Raw genomic sequence first — 23234 nt, 5'->3', positions numbered from 1 at the left:
TTGCCTCGTGAAAAAATTGTGCTTAAGAGCTGACATCACTTCTGTAACAGCTTTTGAAGTCTGTAGTTTTGTCTGCACCCAGCAACTAAGAAATTTGCATAAATACATTTGAGTGAATAAGACGCGATAAAATGTGCTCACCCAAATGTTGCTGGTTCATGTTTGAGAAGTGTAATGAACTATGCGCTTAAACATGCACGCTCCTCTGGAACTGGACCACGGATCACATGATGAGCACCGATGCTGTTGCATGGGTTGTGTGTTGTTAAACTTACCGCTGAGTTCTGCTGAGAGAGCGTTCAGATGTTTAACATGATTTTATCAAAATCGTTAAGAAGGTCAGATAAAAGTGAATGGCGGGCCTCATCAAATCACTGACTTGCATTTAATAAAAGACATTACATCGTACCGGGAGACTCTGAGAAGTGGTGGTACGCAAGAATAATTGTCGGTACTCTGTAGACAAAATTAGAGAAGTGCAGGTCTGCCCCACTTCAAGCACTGCAAATGAGACATTCTGGTAGTGGAGAAGCATCACCCGTCCACCTAAAGCCCAAAGCGATGTAGCCGTCATGGTATTGTCTGTTGATTATTTTTTATATATTTTCTTTTGGTTCACTCTTGAGTGAAGTTGAAGGATGTTTCAGGGTCATTTATTTTTCCTGCTTTTTAATGTAGGTACCCATCAATGGTGCTGGACTTATTAGCAAAGCCTAGTTTGCTTACTCGCTAGCTGCTACCAACACCATTTACTTGAATGGCGCACGGTAAGCAATGTCACGTTGCCATGGGAGCAAGGAGTGTGAGAGAGGAAGTTACAGCTTTTTCGTTTTAGGCTATTTAGGTAGTTAGATTAGGATTACTTTCAAAAGCTGTGAAACATCTGTGAAAAAGATATATATATAAAAAAAAAATTGTACTACACATATTTCATGGAATAATTGAAAAATAATTTAAGTTGTAAGAAATTCCACGGCACACCGACCCACGGTACACCAATGTGCCACCCCACACCATTTGTGAACCACTGCAACAGACTACTGCCGTGCGAACAGCCACGTTGTCTGCAGTAGCTCTTAACACCTAGGTGAGAAATAATGTTATCAATTCCATGAACAATTCCATTCACTTTTTATTCAAAATGAAAGCAAATAAATCTCCGATGCGTGGGCATCCTCGTGAACGCTGAATTTTGCTGGAACATGTTTCATATGTCTCCATTGCAGCGTCCGTCCAGAAATACAATGTTATGGTGGTTTTTTTTTTTGCTTTTGTTGTTCTTATGTTTTTTTTTTTTAATTTATTTTATGGTGGTTGGCAAAATAAGCTTAAGCATTACCTCCTCCAACTGAATGGTCATGACGAGAGAAAGCTTTGAGGCATTCAACTATGGCTTTATATCTTTATAAGGTTATATCGGCCATGGCAGTTTAGATCTGCTAATGACCAATTCACACGGTGAATGCGGTGGATACTCTGGTTGGATACCTACTGTACCACTGAAAACCATTTTAACCTTGGAAAAGTTTTGAAATAGACGTTTCAACTTTTTTTTACTCAAACAGGAAGCGAGAAGTTTTAATGAGGAGAGATTGATGGACCTGTCTGGGATTTCTCTTCCCAAAGAACTCAATGAAACCTTGGTGTTTATAGAGCATATGTGGTGGTTTTATGCGTTACCTGTTTGGTGAGTGTTTGAGTGAGGATGGGCACCAGATACTGCAGAGCTCCTTTAGCATAGAATTTGCTGGTGTGCTCTGGAGGACGACCCTGTTCAGATGCCTGAAAACATTAATGAACACAAACACTGATCTAAATGGCTGTTTATGGATTAGTTGACAGGAGATGATATGATTGCAGTGTCTATCACCTCAGTGGCTTCAATAGCCAGATCCATCTCCTCATCACAGACGTTGGACCAGAACTCAATTCCCTGTAAGGCCACTTCATCAATGTCACTCTTCATGGCCTCTATTGTGATCTGAACATGAAGCAGCAGGTAAGCACATCACTGATATTTAAGCACTCACAAATATCAAATCACTTCAGCACAGCAGTACAAACTCACCGCAAACAGCGCAGGGCCCATGTACGTCTCCATGTACTGATAATATAAGGACATGATCTTCACCAGATTCTGTAACGCAGCAACTCTCACCTACAGAAAAAAAAAATAAATAAATAATAATAAAATTTTTTTTACTACAGCAACACAATACACACATTTAAAAGCATAGTGTACACTACTTGACTCAAGCTCAGCTCTTTTGATGATTTGAGTCAGCGACTGGTCCGAGACGAGAAGTCTCAGACTCAGACTTTATTATTTTCAGCTTTTTTGCTTAAATGTTTCCTTTTGCAAACAGCAAAATGGGTGCGAGCTGTTCTTTCATGTTTGTTGAAATGAGGGAGCAAGGCATTGGGTAGCACGAGATAAAAATACGAAAATAAAACAACACCTATCATCTCTCAACTCGCTGTCTTTATTTTCAGCCGTTTTTTTTTTTTTTTTATACATTTCCTAGAAAGAGCACAAGCTGTTCTTTCATGCTTTTTTACATGTTATCAAGAATAAACCGCGTGAGTTTGTATATTTTGCTTTCTTACATTTTAAGATGCATTTTAGGCGATCCTTTTGAAATGGGACAAGGCCAAAGGCAGCAGTAACGGACAGATTTTCGCCGGTTATGAGCAGATATCAATTAAAATAAGCATAGGATGTGAAAATCAATAAAAAGCGAATGCATGAACATGTATGCAGTAGGGACACAGAAATGAGCAGCATGCACATTAGAAGCGCAATTACAGGTATTACACTAAATAACTCAATTCTGCTCAAAACGTCATGTTGGCTAAAAATTACGAGAAAGAAAAGCCCTAAAAACCAGCGCACTCTCTCGTCTTTTACTTTAATAAAACAGACATAATGACTGATGTCCTTATGAAATCAGAGACTCTTCTCAAAATTTGAACACAAGGTCAAAAGAGAAGAGCAGGTGTAACGGTGATGCCTAGTTTGTACAATTGTGATCGGATCACCCAAAATGCCTTTTTTTCTCTCTCCTCAATTTGGAATGACCAATTACCAATGCGCTTTTAGTCCTTGTGGTGGCGTAGTGACTCGCCTCAATCCGGGTGGCGGAAGACTAAGCTCAGTTGCCTCCGCGTCTGAGACAGTCAATCCGCGCATCTTATTACGTGGCTTGAGCACGTTACCGTGGAGACCTAGCGTGTGTGGAGGCTTCACGCTATTCTCCGCAGAATCCACGCAAAACTCACCACGTGCCCCACGGAGAGCGAGAACCACATTATGGTATCCACGGAGGTTAACCCAACATGACTCTACCCACCCTAGCAACTGGGCCAAGTGGTTGCTTAGGAAGCCTGGCTGGAGTCACTCAGCACGCCCTGGATTTGAACTTATGACTCCAGGTTTGGTAGTCAGCGTCTTTAGTTGCTGAGCTACCCAGGCCCCCCAAAACACCTCTTAATACCAGCTGTACACATGGTCTATGTCAGGGACGAATAGTCATGTAGTTGATACACTACAGTCCTGAAGCGTTTACACCAGCACAACGGAAAATGGACTGGAGTCGTAGGGTGCCGACTGCAAGTCGTGTATTGTAAGATTGCCCATGTGTAAGCAAGTCAACATAGGTTTCGGGCAAAAACTAAACAATTGCACTTAATTCATTGGCTATTTATCCAGACTGTGAAACATGATCCCTATTTGGAGGGTATTCGTTTTATACAGGGATGTGGGGTAGTGTAATTATTAAGAGATGCTGGCACACTAACCGTTCCAATTTATTGACAATGTTTCAACCCTAAATAGGTGTTCGTCAGGTCAAACAAACTAATCTTTTCCCTCCTAAGCTACATACGCTTTTTTATAGGAGGAAATACAAGTGGGTGGAGTATATCACCAGATTTTAAAATACATTTACATACATACCTACTAAAAGGAACCTTTTTATTTATTTATTTTTTAGAAACACTACATTTAAAAAAAATTAAGTTCAATCCATAACTACCCAACCACATTTTAGGTACAGATATGCAGATATTTATTCTGATTCACAAAATGGACAAAGAAAAGCAAAACATATATATATATATATATATATATATATATATATACATACACACACACACACACACACACATATACACACACACACATTATATATATATATTTTATTCACAGAATCAACATTTAACCCTCACTATAATCCTTGCCCACACTCCCTCCTCCAATACCAAGTTTAATCTTTCTCCCAATATCTGAGAAGTTGAAGCTCCGTCCCCCAGACTCTGAATTAGCAGGGAGTAATACACTGATGCCTCATGACCTTTTCCAAAAGCAGTAATCACCTGTCCCAGAGTGTCTGCTGCTGTAAGGGGGTGTATGCTACTCCCAAAAATAGTACAAAGCAGGTGGCGCAGCTGTAAATACCTAAAGAACTAAGATCTGGGAATAATCCCAAAATGCAGAACCATATTTTCAAATGATCTCAACACTCCACTCTCATATAGGTCACAGAGCATATTAACGTCCCTCTCAATCCTCCACTCTGTCCAGCAGAAAGGGGACTTAATACATAATTTTGGGTTCAGCCGTATGCTCGAGGCTATATTTAAATAAATGTCCGAATTAAACACTTGACACTTTTGTCCATACCGAGTGCTAATGCAAGATAAAAGGGTGAAACTTCTCCGATTAGTTTGATAGAAAGGCTATGCAATGGCAAAATAGGGGCAAGAACTTCCTGTTCAATACAAAACCAGGGAGGGGCTCTCTCAGGTGGAAGTGACCAATGAGCCAAACGTCTGAGACCGAATGCACAATCTTGGGTAGGCCTAGCCCACCTTTGTCAATCGGCCTATGCAACTTAATGAAATGTAATCTGGGACGTTTACCATTCCAATTGAAGGACTACGCTATGCTATCAAATTGCTTGAAATAAGAGAGGGGGACATCTATAGTGAGAGATTTAGATATGCAGATATATAGACAGATGTAACCACATTAAAGTTTTCACAGCAAAGATTACTGCATCTTTTTTTACCTTTAAAACGCCCATTCAAAATAACCCCTTACTAATCCCTTGCGAGTTGACATGCCTGTAAAAGGCCAGTGAATCTGCTCTGTCCAGCCTGTGAGCCCTTTAACTATTGTTGTTTCTCAAGTTCTCGAAGTGTATGAAGTGGATGCTGGCCAATGAGAAGTCAACAGAAAATGCAAAACACGCTTCATAACTTCAGATAACGCTGACTGTTGCGTATGGATTTTCGCTAGCATTTTATGCTGTTGAGTGTTCATTAACCCTTGTAAAAACCCATGTTTTCCTTTAGTTAGTAAAATTAGAAAGGTACACAAGCACGTAAAGGCCCAGATATACTTCCTACAAAATTCGAAGAACGAACGGGTGTGACGTCATTTAGAACAAAAAAAGAAAAGAAAAAAAAGATGGTTTTTGCGTTTGTTTCGGTGGTTCGGAACAGCTCACTGGGGCGAACTTAAGAAAAATTCTTACCGGCTTCTAAACACCTTAGTGCCATTGGTCCATGTCATCGATAGGTGTGACCTAGAGCTCCACCTACCTTGAGGCTGACAGCTGATTTCGTTTATGTTGTTTAGTCAGTCAAAATCAGTAAATGTGAACGTGTGAGTTATTAGCGAGCTGGTGCAAATGTACCTACATCTGTAATATTGTTCACTTAGGGCTGGGCGATAAAACGATCTCAATATTTATTGCGATAAACTCCACAACACTGATAAGCTTGAGTAATTTTCGATATTTAGCCTGTGTTCTACATCTAGACGATCAGGTGCGCGTTGATAAACACGCAAGCAGTTCGGCTTGCTTATCATATATTTCCACTGACGTGTGGCGAGTAAAGGCGAGCGCTTTCAATTCATACCTATGAAAGCCGAGTGCTTGCAAGTTGGATTGTAGAATTGACAGCAGCGCGGGGCAAGCTGTTCCCTAGTGTTGGGAGTGGCTTTAAAGAGGATTTTTTTCCGCATCAGTGGAAACGCAGCCTCAGACTGTATGAAGATGCTAAAGTCCCCGCTACGCCAGTCACCGCGTTCCGGGTCCAGACCCCGGATTGATTCCATCTGGACTGCAAGACAACATAACAATGGTTGCGTCCTCTCATCATCTCTAGTGAGCAGCATGACAAAACAACAGTGCTGGTTACATCATATCTGATCTTTCTGCGCTGTATTCTTGAATATTTTTCTCTAGCACTGAACACGCTTCATTTATCCCATGTCCTGCTCTTCACACGTTTCCTCTTTTCCCCGCATTTGAGTAAACATCACACCACGTAAGTTATCATGGTTCCAGAACGCCATTAAATTTAGAAAGAAAACTTTATGGTCTAGTTTTATTAATCTGCATGTTACAAGCATTTAATAATAAACAGATTTCTGTTCTAATTTTGTGAAATTCAGATGTCATTATCTCTGACAAAAATTTGCAAATGTGAATGTACATCGTGATATTGATATCGAATTATATGAAAGTGATATTTTTTGCCATATCGTCCAACCCTACGTTCACTTAGACTTTTTCCAAGATCACATTTGTCATGTGATTTTTGTTTTGTTTTATTAGTCAGAAGGAACCAAATCTACTCAAATACTCTGAAGTGCCCATTCACTCTTTTGTTTTATATGCTGCTTCACTCATGTGCTGCAAAAGCCATTCACACATCTGCCCAAAGACAGACATGCCTCCATCATTCTTTTGTTTTTATTCTGCACATTAACACTTATATGCTCACCTTTGCAATAGTATCAGTTTCATCAAATTACAATAACAGTATTATTGGCGCATATTATGAATGCGTATAGCGTTAACGCATTAGCGTCATGAATTAATGTAAACATTTTATACTGCATATATTTTACTTTAAATCATCAAGTTGTTAAAACAACTTCTGACCTCATGTGAAATCTACTCAGAATGAGGCATAAAGTCATTGACAACACATTAAGGTATTACATGTAACGTCCTCATATTTAAATGTACTTCTAAACACCTCCCACAGCAATGTGGTGAGTGTCTGAATGTTCAGAAACAGTATACCGTTGCTCAGCTGTTTAGAATTTATTTTTACCCCTGAAAGAACAAGAACTTCTACAGAAGTACATCGGGGCCTTAATTTTGTGATTTGATCAGTGACAGGAGAAATTGTATTAAGCCCGGAAAATGTTCAGGAAGGGCAAAAAATAAAAGAATTTACATAATCCAAACAGGATTTTTTTTTGTATTTAGTCAGATCAAATAAACTTAATAATCCCAGATACAGTATATGATCATGTTTAATATTTCATGCATTAATCAGCACTACTATATTTTCTGATGGGTCAGTTACATGTGACTGTGTAAATGTAGTAGAAATCTTTTTTTTTTTTTAAATCATATCTCCCAACCGACAATTCAACTTGTGCCTAAAGTTGTATTAAACGTGCTTACAACAAGGATTTTTTATTATTTTTTTTTAAATACATCAGGCCTCATTCATAATATTAGCAGAATTAATCTGTGTAAATCATTCGTAAAGCTTTTCTGACTTAGTTTCGGATTCATGAAACTATTCATATTTTCTAAATGTTAGCTGGTACAAACAAAATTTACACCTGCTCCAGACCATGTGTAAATCGTGTGCAAGACATCCGAACATTGTGTTCTTTCAGACAAGATTCCATGACTACATCCTACAGAAGTAAATGTAATGATTTTATTTAAACCAGTTGGTCTTAAAAAAACAAAAAACGGTTTGTTGTTTTCTTTAACCGTATAGTTAAATGCAAGTATCAAAGAAACATTATACATTTCTTCAAAGTTTATTCCAAATTCTGCTTCATAAATTGTATATAATTTTTCCAGCAGAATTGCTTGGAATGGGGTGAAAGGTCAATGTTTGATTGTCTAAAAAAAAATGTATGCCCTTTAACATGACTGGTTGTACGGTTTCTTCATTTTAAATTAACTCAATTCAGGGATTGAAAACGCATTCAGTTGATAACATATGATCATTAATTTGTCATTAAATGTCATTCACATTTAAGTTGGAATCTTCCAGCAAAAAAAGGGCTGTATGATTTACTTTAAGGCTCTAAAAACTCTTTTTTTTATAGATCTTGGGATGTTGCAAGCCGCTGGCACCCCTCATGATATAATATTGGGAAGACACTTGAATATTTTGATGGACTTAGTCCTTGATCATAGTGAAGCAAAAGTGTGTAAGCCCCCTAGAGCATCACTGACACTTCACTGGATGTGTAAAATCTTGGCCTTACAGATATTTGGAGACTTTAACCAATGTGGTAGGGACTATACATTTTTCATCAGTCCATAAGATTTATTCTAGAATAGATTTTTTTTTATAAGTCCCTCATTTCATCTGTTGTTGATTGCTCAGTTGGAAACATCTTAGTCTCAGATCACACCCGGGTGAGTTGAGGCGTTGCCACATACGGAGAAAAAGAAATATAGTTGCCGCTTTAATGTGTCCCTTCTGCAAAATCCTGAATTCCAACAAATGTTAAAGGCTGAAATCAATGTTTATATGGAGACCAACTGGTCCTCAGTATCCTCTGTGGGCATGGCTTGGGAGGCACTTAAGGCAGTTCTTAGGGGTCGGATCATACAGTATGCCTCATTCATCAAAAGATCCAAAAGCACCGTAACTCGTGGAATTGGAAGGGAATATTAAAAGTGCCGAGGTAGAGCTGAAGCGCCAAATGTCTTCTGACGGCCTCAGAGAACTGACCCGATTGAAATACAGATAATACTATTTTGTCGCGGAAGGTGGAGTTGGCTATTCAGGGCAAGACAGTCATATTTTGAGTCGGGGGCAAAGCAGGGAAGCTTTTGGCTAGATATATAAAGCAGAGAGTCTTTTTCTAACATTCCCTCAGTGAAATCTGCAGGTGGTAAAATATTTACCTCAGTCATTGATATTAATAATGCTTTTAAAGAATTCTATCTTGATCTCTACAGTTCCACATCTTCGTCTACTGATGAAGATATTAGATATTTTGTGGAACCATTAGAACTCCGAGCAAAAAAAAAAAACAAAAACAAATTCTTGATTCTGAGATAAACTTGGAAGAGCTTGAAGAGGTAATTAAGGCCTTGCCTGCAGGCAAGGCTCTGGGGCCAGATGGCTTTGCTGCTGAATTTTTTTTTTTTTTTTTTTTTTAGATATTATGCTACAGAATTGGCTCCACTTTTGTTAGAAGTTTATATGGAATTATTAAAGAATGGAAAGCTTCCGCCAACCATGACACAAGCCCGGATCAGTCCGATTCTTAAAAAGGACAAAGATCCAAGTGAGTGCAAGAGATACCGTCCAAATTCCCTGATCCAACTAGACGTTAAAATATTAGCCACATTTTTTGACAACCGATTAAGTTATGACATCTCAAATACAAATAGATCAGGTGGAGTTTATTTGGGGCCGTAGCTCTTCTGATAACATTAGGCGTTTCATCAATATTAAGTGGTCAGTGGCGATTGATCAGACTCCGGTCGCTGCCATCTCACTTGACGAGGAAAAGGCGTTTGATATGGTAGAATGGGATTATCTTTTTAAGATTTTGGAAATATACGGGTTTGGATGGATTAAGTTACTTTATAGACACCTGGTAGCGGCGGTACAAACAAATGGATTAATTTCAGATTATTCTAACCTGGATAGGGACACCCGGCAGGGTTGCCTTCTTTCCCCATTATTGTTCCGTCTTGCCCTGGAACCGTTAGCAGCTGCGATAAGGAAGGTGATTTTCCAGGAGTGGTGATGGGAGGTATGGCGCATAAGCTATTGCTCTACACAGATATTTCAGTCAGAAGATGGACACAACCCATGTTTTTTGGGGGTGTGTTAAGATCCAAGAATTTTGGTTGAAGGTTCAGAATTGTGTGTGACGTGTTGGGCATTCGGGTTTCGATTTGCCCCAGACTATGTATTTTAGGCGATGGGGCGCTCATCAGAATAGGGGATAAAACACATAAATTGGGTTCTGACCAGTGTTATGACAGGCAGACAGATAGTTTTAAGGGGATGGAAGTCAGCTGGAGCGCCCTCATTTTGGGTGTGGTGCACGGAGATGGGGAGGCTGGCTGCTTTCGAGGTGTCATATAGAAGGCTTGGGATCTGTGATACATCTGATGGGAAATGGGGCAGTTATTTGGAGTTTTCGGGAGACTCTCGGGAAGGGGCTGTGGAGAGAAAGGCGTAGTTTTAGATGTGCATGATTTAGTTTTTTTGTGTTTACTTGTGTGACCACGGGGATGTTCATCATCATTATACATCATGATGGCGCCACGGACGGCCGCCTCGGTGTGGAGCGCTCCTATTGTTTTGTTGTTTTTTTTTTTTTGTTTTTCCTGTTTAGTCAACTTTTTCCAGTCAGTTTTACCAGAGACGAACTGCTGAACATTAGACAGCATATGCCAGACAATCTTTTCCCGGTTTTTGAATATTCAGACGTTTTGCTGGACATTTTAGTTGGAAGCGCAGGCGAGGGAGACGAGCAGGCATGCTGGTCAAGCTCCGTCGGCATGGCTTTCGAACAGTGCTGCAGAGTATTCATCTAGGGACTAACTACATCTCCTCACCCGCACAAACAAGAACTTTTCAACCTCTGCTGCCTTATGCTTCACAGAAACCTGGCGAAGTGAAGCCATTCCGGACAGCGCATTACATCTGCCGGGCTTTCAGCTGTTCAGAGCAGATCGCATCACGGATTTAACAGGGAAAACGAGAGGTGGTGGAACATGCTTTTAAATCAATGAAAGTTGATGTACAGATATAACAATGTTAAAGATGTGCTGTCCTAATTTGGAAGCGCTCTTTATTAACTGTAAGCCTTTCTACTCGCCGTGGGAGTTTTCCTCATTTATTCTGGTGTGTATATCACGCCAAACGCGTGTTTGAATGCTGTGCTGCAACAGCTGGCTGATTAAATCACAGACACAGAACAACAATACCCTTATTATTCACTTATTATCCTTTTGTATTTTAACAAAGCAAACCTCACACGTCAACTGCCCAAATAAACAGCACATTACATGCCCAACCAGAGATAGAAATATACTGGATCATTGTTACACAATAAATGAAGCATATTGCTCTGTCCCTAGAGCAGCTTTAGGACTATCTGATCACTGTCTGGTTCATCTTCCAAACTACAGATAGAAACTAAAATCTGCTTAGCCTATAGTAAGGACTGTAAAGAGATGGACCAATGAAGCAGAGCTGTAACTACAAGCCTGCTTTGTCTGCACTGATTGGAGTGCTTTTGAGGCTACAGACACCAATCTGGATGAGCTCACAGATACTGTTACATCATATATCAGTTTCTGTGAGGATATGTGCATCCCTACTAGGACTTAACAATGACAAACTGTGGTTTACAGGCAGCTTTGTCAGGCCAAAGAGGATGCTTACAGGAGTGGGGATAAAGTCTTGTACAATCAGGCCAGGAACACACTGAATAAGGAAATCAGAGTGGCTAAAAGGAGACACTCTGAGAAGCTGAAAAACAAGTTGAGCTAACGACCCTGCATCAGTGTGGAGTGGCATGAAACAACTCACAAATTACAGGACTCCTACCCCCAACCCTGTGGTGGACCAACAACTGGCTGATGACCTGAATGTGTTCTACTGTAGATTTGAAAGGCCCAGTCTCACAACCGCTGACCTTCACTTCACACAAACACCTCCTGCAACCCCCCTCCAGCTACTCAACCTGCACTTAAGATCTGTGAAGATGAAAACAAAGGATAAGTAAAGCACACGGCCCAGATGGCGTTTTACCTGCATGTCTTAGGGTGCGCTTTCACACTGGCAGTTTAGTTCGAAACAGCACGGTTTGCATGAAAAATTGGTAATGTGAAAGCTGTCATGCGGACCGGGGAGCGCACCGCGGTACCGAACCAGAGACTACATGTAGGACGTGGTCTGAGTTCAGTTGCAATGCAACTGTAGCGCGATTCGCGTGAATGTGAAAGCAACTCTGACTCGGGTGTGCACTCGTTCAGGAAGTAACCTGCGCATGCGTTTTAGCCGATGACGTCATCTATTTATACACCTTACAATTACTAATATATATATATATATATATATATATAAATACTATTATAAATATATAAATATAGGGTATAATTGGAGATGACAGTGGCGATAACTTCGCCTAGGACATGAGTGCGAGTAAGCGTGCAGTGTAAACAAAGATGCAAATGAATTCCTTGCAATCAGCTGTCTCCTCAAAAAACGCCATTTGCAAGCCGCCTTCCCCTGGACATCTGAGTTACACCATGAAGCGCACATATACGCAGTTGTCGCTCACTCTGCTGTGCATAATGGCACCAAAATAACAAAAAAAAAAAAAAGTATGATGTGTCGCGTTGTGTTCTCCATGTGTGTTTATGATGTAAGATGAATGCAAATGGACCAGGGTTTGATAGAATAAAGTGAGTGTGAAACCAGACCAAAGCAGCGGGGGGCACCGGGAACAATCGCACTCGGAATCGGACCGCATCAAACGTGCCCAGTGTGAAAGCCCCGTTAGATCCTGTGCTAACCAGCTGGCCCCCATCTTCACACAGATCTTCAATAGGTCACTGGAGCAGCATGGTATTTCACACTGCTTCAAATGCTCAATCATTATTCCTATCCCAAAGAAACCAAAAATCACAGGACTTAATGACTACAGACCTGTCGCCCTGACGTCTGTGGTCATGAAATCATTTGAGAGACTGGTGTTGGCCCACCTGAAGAACATCACTGTACCCTTTCTAGATCCCCTTCAATTTGCTTATCGAGCAAACAGGTCTGTGGATGATGCAGTCAACATGGGATTGCATCATATCCTGCAACATCTGGACAGACCAGGGACATACGCAAGGATCCTTTTTGTGGACTTCAGTTCGGCTTTCAACACCATCATCCCAGCTATACTCCAGACCAAATTACACCAACTCCCTATTCCCACGTCTATCTGTCAGTGGATTACCAGCTTTCTGACAGACAGGCAGCAGCTTGTGAGACGGGAAATTCACTTCTAGCACCTGTAAAATCAGCACTGGTGCCCCCCATGGATGTGTGCTCTCCCCACTACCCTTCTCCCTCTATACCAATGACTACATTGCCAAGGACCCCTCTGTCAATCTCGTGAAGTTGGCAGACGACACCACTGTCATCGGCCTCATCCGAGATGATGATGGGTCTGCATACAGAAGGGAAGTTAAACAGCTGGCTGTCTGGTGCAGTCAAAACAACCTTGAGCTGAACATGCTCAAAACGGTAGAGATGACTGAGGAGCACCCCAACACTGTCCCCCCTCAACATTCTAAACAGCACTGTGGCAGCAGTGGAGTCATTCAGGTTCCTGGGCACAACCATCTCACAGGACCTGAAGTGGGATACCCACATTGATTCCTTCGCCAGTTGAGGAAGTTCAACCTGCCACAGGCGCTGCTGATACAGTTCTACTCAGTGGTCATTGAGTCTGTCCTCTGCACTTCAATATCTGTCTGGTTTGGTTCAGCTACGAAATCGGATATCAGAAGATTACAAAGAGAAGATTATTGGTTGCCCCCTGCCCCCCCTTCAAGAACTATACACTTCCAGAGTGAGGAAAAAGGCTGGAAAAACAAATCACTCTGGACCCCACTCACCCTGCCCACTATCTTTTTGAACTGTTGCCTTCTGGCCGACGCTTCAGAGCTCTGAGCACCAGAACCGTCAGGCACAGGAACAGTTTTTTCCCCTCAGGCTATCCATCTCGTGAACAGTTAAAACTGCACCATTGAACAATTAATGTGCAATACACAACTTAATCTTTTTATATTATCCTACACATCCAACCATCTCCTGCCATTACATTCCCTTGCACTGTATATAACCGATTTGTATTTAGATTTGCACTATGTATGTATATAGTCTTGTGTATTCTATATATACACTTTTCTTTTCAATATTTATTTTATTCGATTTTTTATTATTTTTTAAAAGTCTTGTTGCTGTTTTGTATTGTTGTGTACTGGAAGCTCCTGTCACCAAGATTAATTCCTTGTATGTGTAAGCATACTTGGCAATAAAGCTCATTCTGATTCTGATGTTCGTTGGGGGTCGGGGTGGGGTAGAAGATGGAGTTAAATGTTGATTCAGTGTATATTTGTTTTGTTTTTAATAATCAATGAAAAAAAAAAAATCTGATATCTTGAATGTAACAACCAATTCAGAAAGACACTGAATGACACTGTGCTGGAGAACCCTCTACATAACGAGTAAATCACTCGCATATGCGACCAAATTTCACACTATGCGACTAAAATATGTATTTTATTAGCCACTGGCGAGTAAATATTCAGATTTGACTCGCCAGAGCTCGAGTTGTATAGTTTCAGTAAAATTCTTTTACTGAATAATAAGCTGGGGATTAAGAAGCTGGATTCAGTGGCCTGGGTAGCTCAGCGAATACTGACACTGACTACCACCTGCTGATTGACTCCAGCCAGGTCTCCTAAGCAACCAAATTGGCCCAGTTGCTAGGGAGGGTAGAGTCGCATGGGGTAACCTCCTTGTGGTCACAATTAGGGGTTCACACTCTCAATGGGATCGCAGAGAGTCACAGCACTGTGGATGTCATGAACAGCGAGCCATGTGATAAGATGCGCGGATTTAAGGTCTCAGAAGTGGAGGCAACTGACACTGTCCTCCACTACCCAGATTGAGGCGAGAAACCGCACCACCATGAGGACCTAAGTAGTTGGAATTGGGCATTCCAAAATGGGAGAAAAGGGGATCAAATCTAAAAAAAGATGCTGGATTCAGCCTCGTCTTTCATAGCGTGTTGTCTCGTGTGTGCATGCCCTGAAGGAAACTGACCTCATTTGGCTGCAGTGGGTCAGGATCTGTCGTTATCGTGCTGTCACCATAGCTTTAGTTCAGCAGTGAAACGGCATTGACATGGCATTTAACGACGCCAACTATGACTTAGGTTAAACTTTTCCCCGGACTGTTTTCAAAACATTCTCCATTTTACAGCATGGCTACAGACAAGTAACGCGTCTGTTGGATGTCTTTTAGAAGGTAAAAGTGTTGCAAAACTCAAAAGCTTGTAGATTTGAATGAGAAATATTTGTAGAAGCAAGTCATGCACATTATACAGGTAAAAGTTCCCTTTTGATTCATTCCATGGATTTTGTATCCAAAGACAGGTCCCAGGCACTCCATTTGAATTTTTTTTAATCCCTTGTTATTTACAGGCAGTTGTTGATCAAAAAGAAACATTATTTCTAATCATACATTGCACGTATGAGGGAAAAACCACAGTGGAACTTGTCTCATTAATTTAAACAATATAAACATTGCATATATTGCATATAAACAAACTTGTTACAAAAATGTAGTAAGAGTAATGTGTAAAAACCTAAATATTTAAAAAGGCAGAAAACATTGTAAATATGAAAGAATTTAACAAATGGGGGCCTGGATAGCTCAGTGGTAAAATACGCTGGCTACCACCCCTGGAGTTCGCTAGTTCGAATCCCAGGGCGTGCTGAGTGACTCCAGCCAGGTCTCCTAAGCAACCAAATTGGCCCGGTTGCTAGGGAGGGTAGAGTCACATGGGGTAACCTCCTCGAGGTCACTATAATGTGGTTCGTTCTCAGTGGGGCGCATGGTGAGTTGAGCGTGGTTGCCGCGGTGGATGGCGTGAAGCCTCCACACGCGCTACGTCTCTGTGGCAACGCGCTCAACTAGCCATGTGATACGATGCACAGGTTGATGCTCTCAGATGCGGAGGCAACTGGGATTCGTACTTCACCACCCGGACTGAGGCGAATAACTACACGACCACGAGGACTTAAGAGCGCATTGGGAATTGGCCATTCCAAATTGGGAGAAAAAGAGGAAAGAAATCCAAAAATTTTTAATTAAGTTTGTGCATATTTTGTTTAAAATTTGTATGAAATTTGAAACGGTGACAACAGCTTGTATCATTATTAAATGCATATTTCATGACATCATATAAATTGATAGAATGTGAAATTTGTACATTTGTACACAAGCTAAAATGTGATTAAAAGGATCAAACACTAAATATGAAAAAGGACAATCATGCATAGACTCATACGACCCGACGAGGTATGGACTCTACAAGACCCCTTTAGGTGTCCTGTGGTACCTGGGACCAAGACATTAGCAGCAGATCCTTCAAGTCCCATAAGTTGCGAGATGGAGCTCCCATGGATCGGACTTTTTGGTCCAACACATCTCACAGATGCTCAATTTGGAGTCCAGCAGAACATTGCCCAGAGCCTCACACTCCCTCCACCAGCTTGTCATCTTCCCACAGTGCATCCTGGTGCCATCACTTCCCCAGTTACATGGCCATCTTCCCCAGTTACATGGCCATCCACATGATGTAAAAAACAGGACTCATCAGAACAGGTGACCTTCCACTGCTCCAAAGTCAAATTCCGACACTCAAGTTCCCATTGTAGATGCTTTCGACGGTGGACAGGGGTCATCATGGGCATTCTAACCGGTCTGCGGCTACCCAGCCCCATACACAGCAGGGTGCACTGTGTGTTGTGATGCATTCCTCTAACCATCATTACAATTTCCTGTGACTTGTGCCACAGTAGACCTTCTGACGGTTCGGATCAGATGGGATAGCCTTCATTGCCCTCATGCATCGGTGTTGGGTGCCCAAGGCTCCTCGTCGCCGGTTTGTCCTTCCTCGGACCACTGTTGGTAGGTACTCGCCACTGCCGACTGGGAGAACCCCACAGCCTTGCCAATTCAGAGATGCTCTGAACCAGTCATCTAGCCATAACAATTTGGCCCATGTCAAAATCGCTCAGGTCTTTACTCCTGACAATTTCTCCTGCATTCAACATGTTGACTACGAGAACTGATTGTTCACTTACAATCTAAGCTACTCAGACCTTGACATGTGCCCTTGTTGGAGATGATCAACGTTATTCGCTTCACCCGTGTGTGGTCATAATGTTTTGGCTCATCGGTGTATATACACAGTATACATTGTATATGATGCCCCTTTCTCGGTTTTCTTAGTATCTTTTAGTTTTCAGTTGCATGTTGTCAAAATTCTTACGAGTAAAAACAAATGCACTAGCCAATGGCGATTCTTTCTCCAATATGTCCTTAGAGGGTTGCTGGATCACTTTGTTTTTGTCTACTGAAGCATCACATACAGTTACTTCATTCAACAGTCCATTGAAAAGGAATCTTATCTCTGCTATATTTCAGTGTAATAGAATAAGACCAAACTATAGATTAAAAAAAATAAATTTGAATCAGAACATAAGTAAGACTATATGCAGGGAGAATCAAGCCATGTCCTCTCTACTGAAATACTATACATATTAAATACTATGCAACAAGCAAAAAACATCAGGGAAGTACACCTGGGCACAGCAGAAGGACTGCAAAGTGTAGTAGTATAAAACATTTTTAGTTTTTTGCACTTCAGACAAAGTCATATGGGCCGTGTGCTGAGTAGCGTTGTGTTATAGTATGCAGTTAAATCTATGCCTAGGAAGGTAAGACAACCACAGTAATACACATCAGAAACAGCAGTAGCTCATCCAGGTTTCTGAATGAATAGCCTAAATAATGCTAGACTTGGATACAGGTTAAGATATACAATTTATCTAGGTTAAGGTTTCATTTAAATATACTTTAGCTCACTGTTAATTACTATTCATTCAACATATTTTGCCTCAATATATAAATGGAAAAACAATCAAGATTAATAAATGTTAGTGATTTTACGCTATGCCAGCTTCCAAGGCTATTTTCATGGTGGAAAAACAAGTTAAAATGTATTAAAAGGTAGAATGATTAAAAAAATAAGGTTTTTTAAATTATTTTCGATAAGAACTCTAAAACTGATTCAGGTTTGACTGTTACAAATCTCTTCAAATGTGTTTGCTGAGAAAAATCTCTTAATCTCAAAATATGTTTCAAGGATAGCAGATTCTGTCATATGGCTTATAATGGTGGATCTTCGTCTGATATTAAGAATGTGTGAGAGTCTGGAATGTCCTATTCGGCAACAGGTGTAAACGATCTGATCCCAGAGATTACTGAAATTAAAAGATGCTTCTTTGCCCACTACAGGATTGATTTCACGCAATTTGTTTGTAATGCATTGATTAATAAATGCTGCAAAAGTATTGTTAGTATATATATATTTTACATTAGCTATTGCATAAACTAACCAACCTTCACATATAGAACCTTGTTGTAAAGTGTTACCCACAATTTTTACACTAATTCCTCATACCTTTGGTCAGTTCGTTGCTGCTGGCAGAGGCACGCAACAATGTAAAGAGTGGTGGTGGCGTAATGGGCTAAAGCACATAACTGGTAATCGCATAGCTGGTTTGATCCCCACAGCCACCACCATTGTGTCCTTGAGCACGGCACTTAACTCCAGGTTGCTCCAGGGGTGTTGTCCCTGTAATAAGTACACTGCAAGTCGCTTTGAGTAAAAGTGTCTGCCAAATGCATAAATGTACATGTAAACCACTCTTTGTTTAATTGTAAACACACTCTTGCTGATCTCAGCCAAGACTTTTACAAGTCTCCTTTGGAAGTCTCTTCTCACAGCAACAATAAAGCCCCGCTCACACAGTGATCTCACTCAGTTTCAATGAGTGCTCATACGGCAGAAAGAAAACTTGCACACACTCATGTGGTGAAAGCTCACCGGTGCCATCTTGTGCATCTAGCCAACAGTGCTGGGATGAGTGACTGATGGGATATTGAGAGCACCTGGAGAGCAGGCTTGTTTGATTGACACAGAGTGCGCATATTGAAGGGAGTGAAGCTGAATGTGCTTATGATCGCTCAGTCTCTTGCTCCACACAACATCTGATTGTCATGACTCACATTACACCACTTATACTCAGATTTGTATTTGCATGTTTATTTGTGGTTTTAGTTTTTATACCTGTTTGCCATATCTTTGTCCTCTCTGTGCAGCAAATTAGAATTACTACCGTAATAACACTTAAAAATGGGCAACTTAATATACATACATGTCTAATCCTTACATTTAAAACAACCCGGTATATTCCTCTGAATTACAGCATGTCTGAAAGTTTACATTTTCGAATGCTTAGATTTGCAAACAACTCCAAAGGCCACACTATATGCTTCAAGGGCTGAGCAAGCACTCATTCATTAGAGTAGCAGTGTATGTGCGATTCCCTACGTGCTGCAAAAAACACTGGCCCTTAATCTAGGTACGATCGACTGATCTCAGATTTAAGATGAAGATTTAGATCGGTGGCCGATCGATCTGTGCACTCCTAATTAACATCCCTAGTCTATAATGAGATAATCATCCTTTGACACATAGAAAAACTCACCCTGGTGTCAGGACACTGTGTGGCTTCACAGACGACCTGCATGATGAAGTGTCTTTCCGTCTAGAGAAAGCATGAGACAGAGGTTACAATTACTGTCAATTTATTGATTGTGTAGCAAACTGGTTAACATCTTCAGCTCAAACATATCTGCCTCAACTAGTATAAAGTGTGGCACATGACACATGAAATATTTTCTCTTGACTAAACTAACTCCAATCAACACTAAAAACCAACCAATCTTGAGGGTCAAGCAATTAAACTACCGGTTTTGAAACACTTATTCTTTATTACTCATTTCAAACATTTAAGCATACGCTTTCAGATCACAAGATTTTTAAGATCATGAGAAACATTTCAGTCAAGTGTTTCAAAACTTTTGACTGGTAGTGTATGTATTCTTTTAATAAATGTACAAATAACTATGAACATACCACACTCATAATTAAGTGCAACTAAAGATAAGAAAATGTATAACTGATCCATCAGTACCTCCTTGTCAAAGTTGGCTTTGGTGAACTCCAGTGAGTTGAGCAATGCATTAGTGGCAGCCAGCTTGACATTGTTGCTGGGCTCCTCCTTCCTCATGCCCTGAATGATGGCTGTCAAGATCTGATTGGCATTGTCCTGAAGATGTTCTGGATCCTGACAAACCATTTGAGAACAATGGTAAAACAACAAGCTCCAGGAATATCACAACAACAGAACGTTCCTGTCTAACAGGAGAGATCGAACCGTATAAACACTATGACACATCCAAGTAACCGTGAGTGAGGTGAACTCACGATGTCCTGGCAGATGTATCCGATGGCCTCGAGCGTGGACTCTTTCATGTGCTCTGTGCTGCTGGGATCTGTCACATTGGCCACCAGTTGAGGGATGAGCTCTGGCCACTGATTCACAGGGATCTCAGCACATGCGATACCAGCCACACACTGTGAAGCCGAGCTTGGCCGATACGTCTCTGTGCCCAGTGTCTGCAACACCTGCTCCACATAGACAGACGGAGTGAAACAGGGCAGTTTACATGAATCCCCCAACAGTACTGTGCCTGAACTGCATGACACCCCATTCTCAAATCTGCACAATGAGTCAGGAAAAGTGTTCTTACAAAATTCTTGATCTCCCTGCGTGCACTGCCGTCGATGGCCAGCCATCTCTGCTGGTACTGTGTCTTAACATCCGGATCCTTTGACGTCAGAGAGTTCTTCACCTGCAGACCGGCAGCCACACGCGCCACCTGCGTGTTCCCAGGATTCGCCAACACCTTGGAGAGCTCCACCAGGAAGGCTGGCTGAAGAAAACAGACAAACCAGATTTTATAAGCCTAAAAACAGCAGATGTAAGAACTGCCGCATAAATGAAGATAAAGACTTCTCAAACATGAGCGGTCAACAGCAGGTCTGGGTATTGCCAACTACTATACTGTATAACACTCATTGCAATACTTAGGTCAACAAATACAGTACATCATGGTGCAACACAATATCATACTTGTATTGCGATTGAAACAGACAGAACAGTGAGAAGAGAATCCTTTCCAGCCTTTCTCACAGTTTGCTTCACTTTTGTCCAGTACAGTGCCTTGCTTGCACTTTAGATGACCTGCTTCATTTACTGAACTGTTGAAAATTATATTAATGCAAATAAAAACAATACATCTGTAAAATATTGAAGCAAAATTGTGAGAAAAAGAAATGCAATATATTGATGACTGCATCAGCACAGCCTTAGCATGGCACAGTCATGCATAAATGACTAATGAGAGTACGTAGGTGATCTAATACATTCAATTCTCAAAGCTCTGCAAACACATTCTCATTAAAACTGAAAGTAAAATGATTTCACAGTATCAGATATGTATGATTCTCATCGGTCTCTCTGCATGTTGATCTCAGATACACTGAAGATCCATGAAGTTCTCGTGCTTGTGTATGTATCCGCCTTTTCAAGTTTTCTGATCTAACAGTTTTTTTCCTTTAAAGCTACTCGTAACCAGCAGTTACAACTCGTTTTAGTGCAGCGGTTGACAGTTGAGGAGTGGGGCTTCACTGCTGTCCAGGATTCATTTGGGATGGATAGCGTTTACAACTCAAATGCAATGTGGTCACATGCATTTTTGACCACATTCGTGTGTGTTTTTTGTGATCCAAACAAAACGTTTTAGACACCATTTAAACTGTATTTAGCGCTGACCACATGTGATCGAATCATCTGAAACACATCTTAACACCAAGTGTAAACGGGGTCCAAGTATGTCCAAAATCTATTCATACTACTCACATGGATACATTAAGAATGCACAGTTTTACCGGCCGAGAGATGGGTCAATCAAATTCAGTACATACTCTGACAACACGGATATTTTGGGCGCAGTGTTTTTACAGCTACGGGACATGTTAAAATCCTTTTAATGCTGCCTAACCGAGCAGAATTCAGAGGCAGGAAGGCATCAAAACTGTCTTCTGAAAAATATTTCCTAAGAGGTACCTTCATACAAAATGCCATCTTTTACACTGTTGAGTGACTAGGCAGCTGTTTTCGGTTTAGGAAAAAGCCATTAATTTAATAAAGAGAGGGAATAAAGGAAATAAATGCAGACAGACAGCAGAAAGTACAGAAGACAGCCATATAAAGGCAAACATTTATGCAGATAGCAGAAGTCTGCTGTTGTTTTTCTCACCAGGTTCTCGACGGCTGCCTGCTCTAGAAACTTCTGCGCAGCCTCCAGCTCATTCCGATCTGAAAATCAATTCATTCACACACAATCATCACTTAACACTCTGAAATCACACACTACACCCGTGAACCCACCTGAAATTAAATCTCCGCCAAATACTCATGACCAGTGTGCACTGTAATATTAATGTGTAGTTAACTATGTTCCTGAAATTTTAAAATTAGAGCAAATAAAACTACATAGTCAAATTAACTCAGTTCCACATTTTAATACTACTACAATAACCATGTAATTATGCTACTCCGAGATTTTATTTCGTAAGTACTTTCGTTAAAGTAGATCAAATGAGACACTGCTAATCATGCTAACAGCTAGCCACTTCCTGACTAGCATGCTAACCTGCTAACTTTACAAGCACTAACCTGCGTGCGATATGCCACACAGTGTAAGTATTTGTATTGAAATATGATAAATTAAGAGCTTTAACTAACCAATCTACTAATATAAATCACATTATGTGATGTGTGTGAACCACACGGCCGCCCCCTGCACAGGCCGGCAAACACACACACACTTACACGAAACACACAGAGACACATTAGGTTTGACTGTTAATGTGTGTTTTTAGGGCATATGATAAGGTCAGATCAATTAATGTGCGTGTTTGTGTTTTTCTACTGCTGTGTCCACACAACATGTGAGTGTCTGTCTATCTGTGAGGGAGAGGCGCATGGCCTTCGTTGCATTAGCCGCCCGCTAACACACACATCACACACAACTTAGGTTAAACTATAACTCTCATCACACACAAAAATACATGACACTTGTGTGAAAACGTGTGTGTGTAGTGCGAGTCTCGTGTACCTGGAGACACGGTTTTCTCGAGGATTGTGATCAACTCCATCCTGACGCGCACAAACGCGACGAGATCTGCAGGGACAAGCGAAGGAAGGCAGGAATGAGGAGAATCAGTTGTAAAAATCACAATCACGTTCACGCGTGTTAATGAAGATGAAGAGGGTGCAGAGTTTCGTACTGTCTGCACGCGCGGTTAAAACGCTTCTTCTCATTTGCAGCTGTCGCGAGGAAAAGGCCGCGCGGAACTCCCGCCCGCGAAAAGA

General features: G+C 41.0%; 1 protein-coding gene across 1 annotated transcript in view; it reads right to left on the bottom strand.

Annotated features, from left to right (window-relative positions):
• kpnb1 (karyopherin (importin) beta 1) overlaps nt 1-23234 on the bottom strand; it is an 82030-nt gene extending 58796 nt beyond the window's left edge. Inside the window, exons 1-9 of the mRNA XM_051670817.1 lie at nt 22978-23234; nt 22117-22175; nt 20545-20727; nt 20219-20419; nt 19926-20078; nt 19437-19496; nt 2069-2158; nt 1871-1981; nt 1681-1782 (exon numbers count right to left, since the gene is read on the bottom strand). Of these exons, the coding sequence (XP_051526777.1) occupies nt 1681-1782; nt 1871-1981; nt 2069-2158; nt 19437-19496; nt 19926-20078; nt 20219-20419; nt 20545-20727; nt 22117-22175; nt 22978-23017 (999 nt within the window). The 5' untranslated portion in view covers nt 23018-23234. The remainder of the gene's footprint in view (nt 1-1680; nt 1783-1870; nt 1982-2068; nt 2159-19436; nt 19497-19925; nt 20079-20218; nt 20420-20544; nt 20728-22116; nt 22176-22977) is intronic.

Source organism: Myxocyprinus asiaticus, chromosome 34 (assembly GCF_019703515.2).
Source record: "Myxocyprinus asiaticus isolate MX2 ecotype Aquarium Trade chromosome 34, UBuf_Myxa_2, whole genome shotgun sequence".
NCBI classification, from domain to species: Eukaryota; Metazoa; Chordata; class Actinopteri; order Cypriniformes; family Catostomidae; genus Myxocyprinus; species Myxocyprinus asiaticus.
Note: the sequence above shows the minus strand (reverse complement) of the source record. Positions and strands in the feature narration are given on the sequence as shown.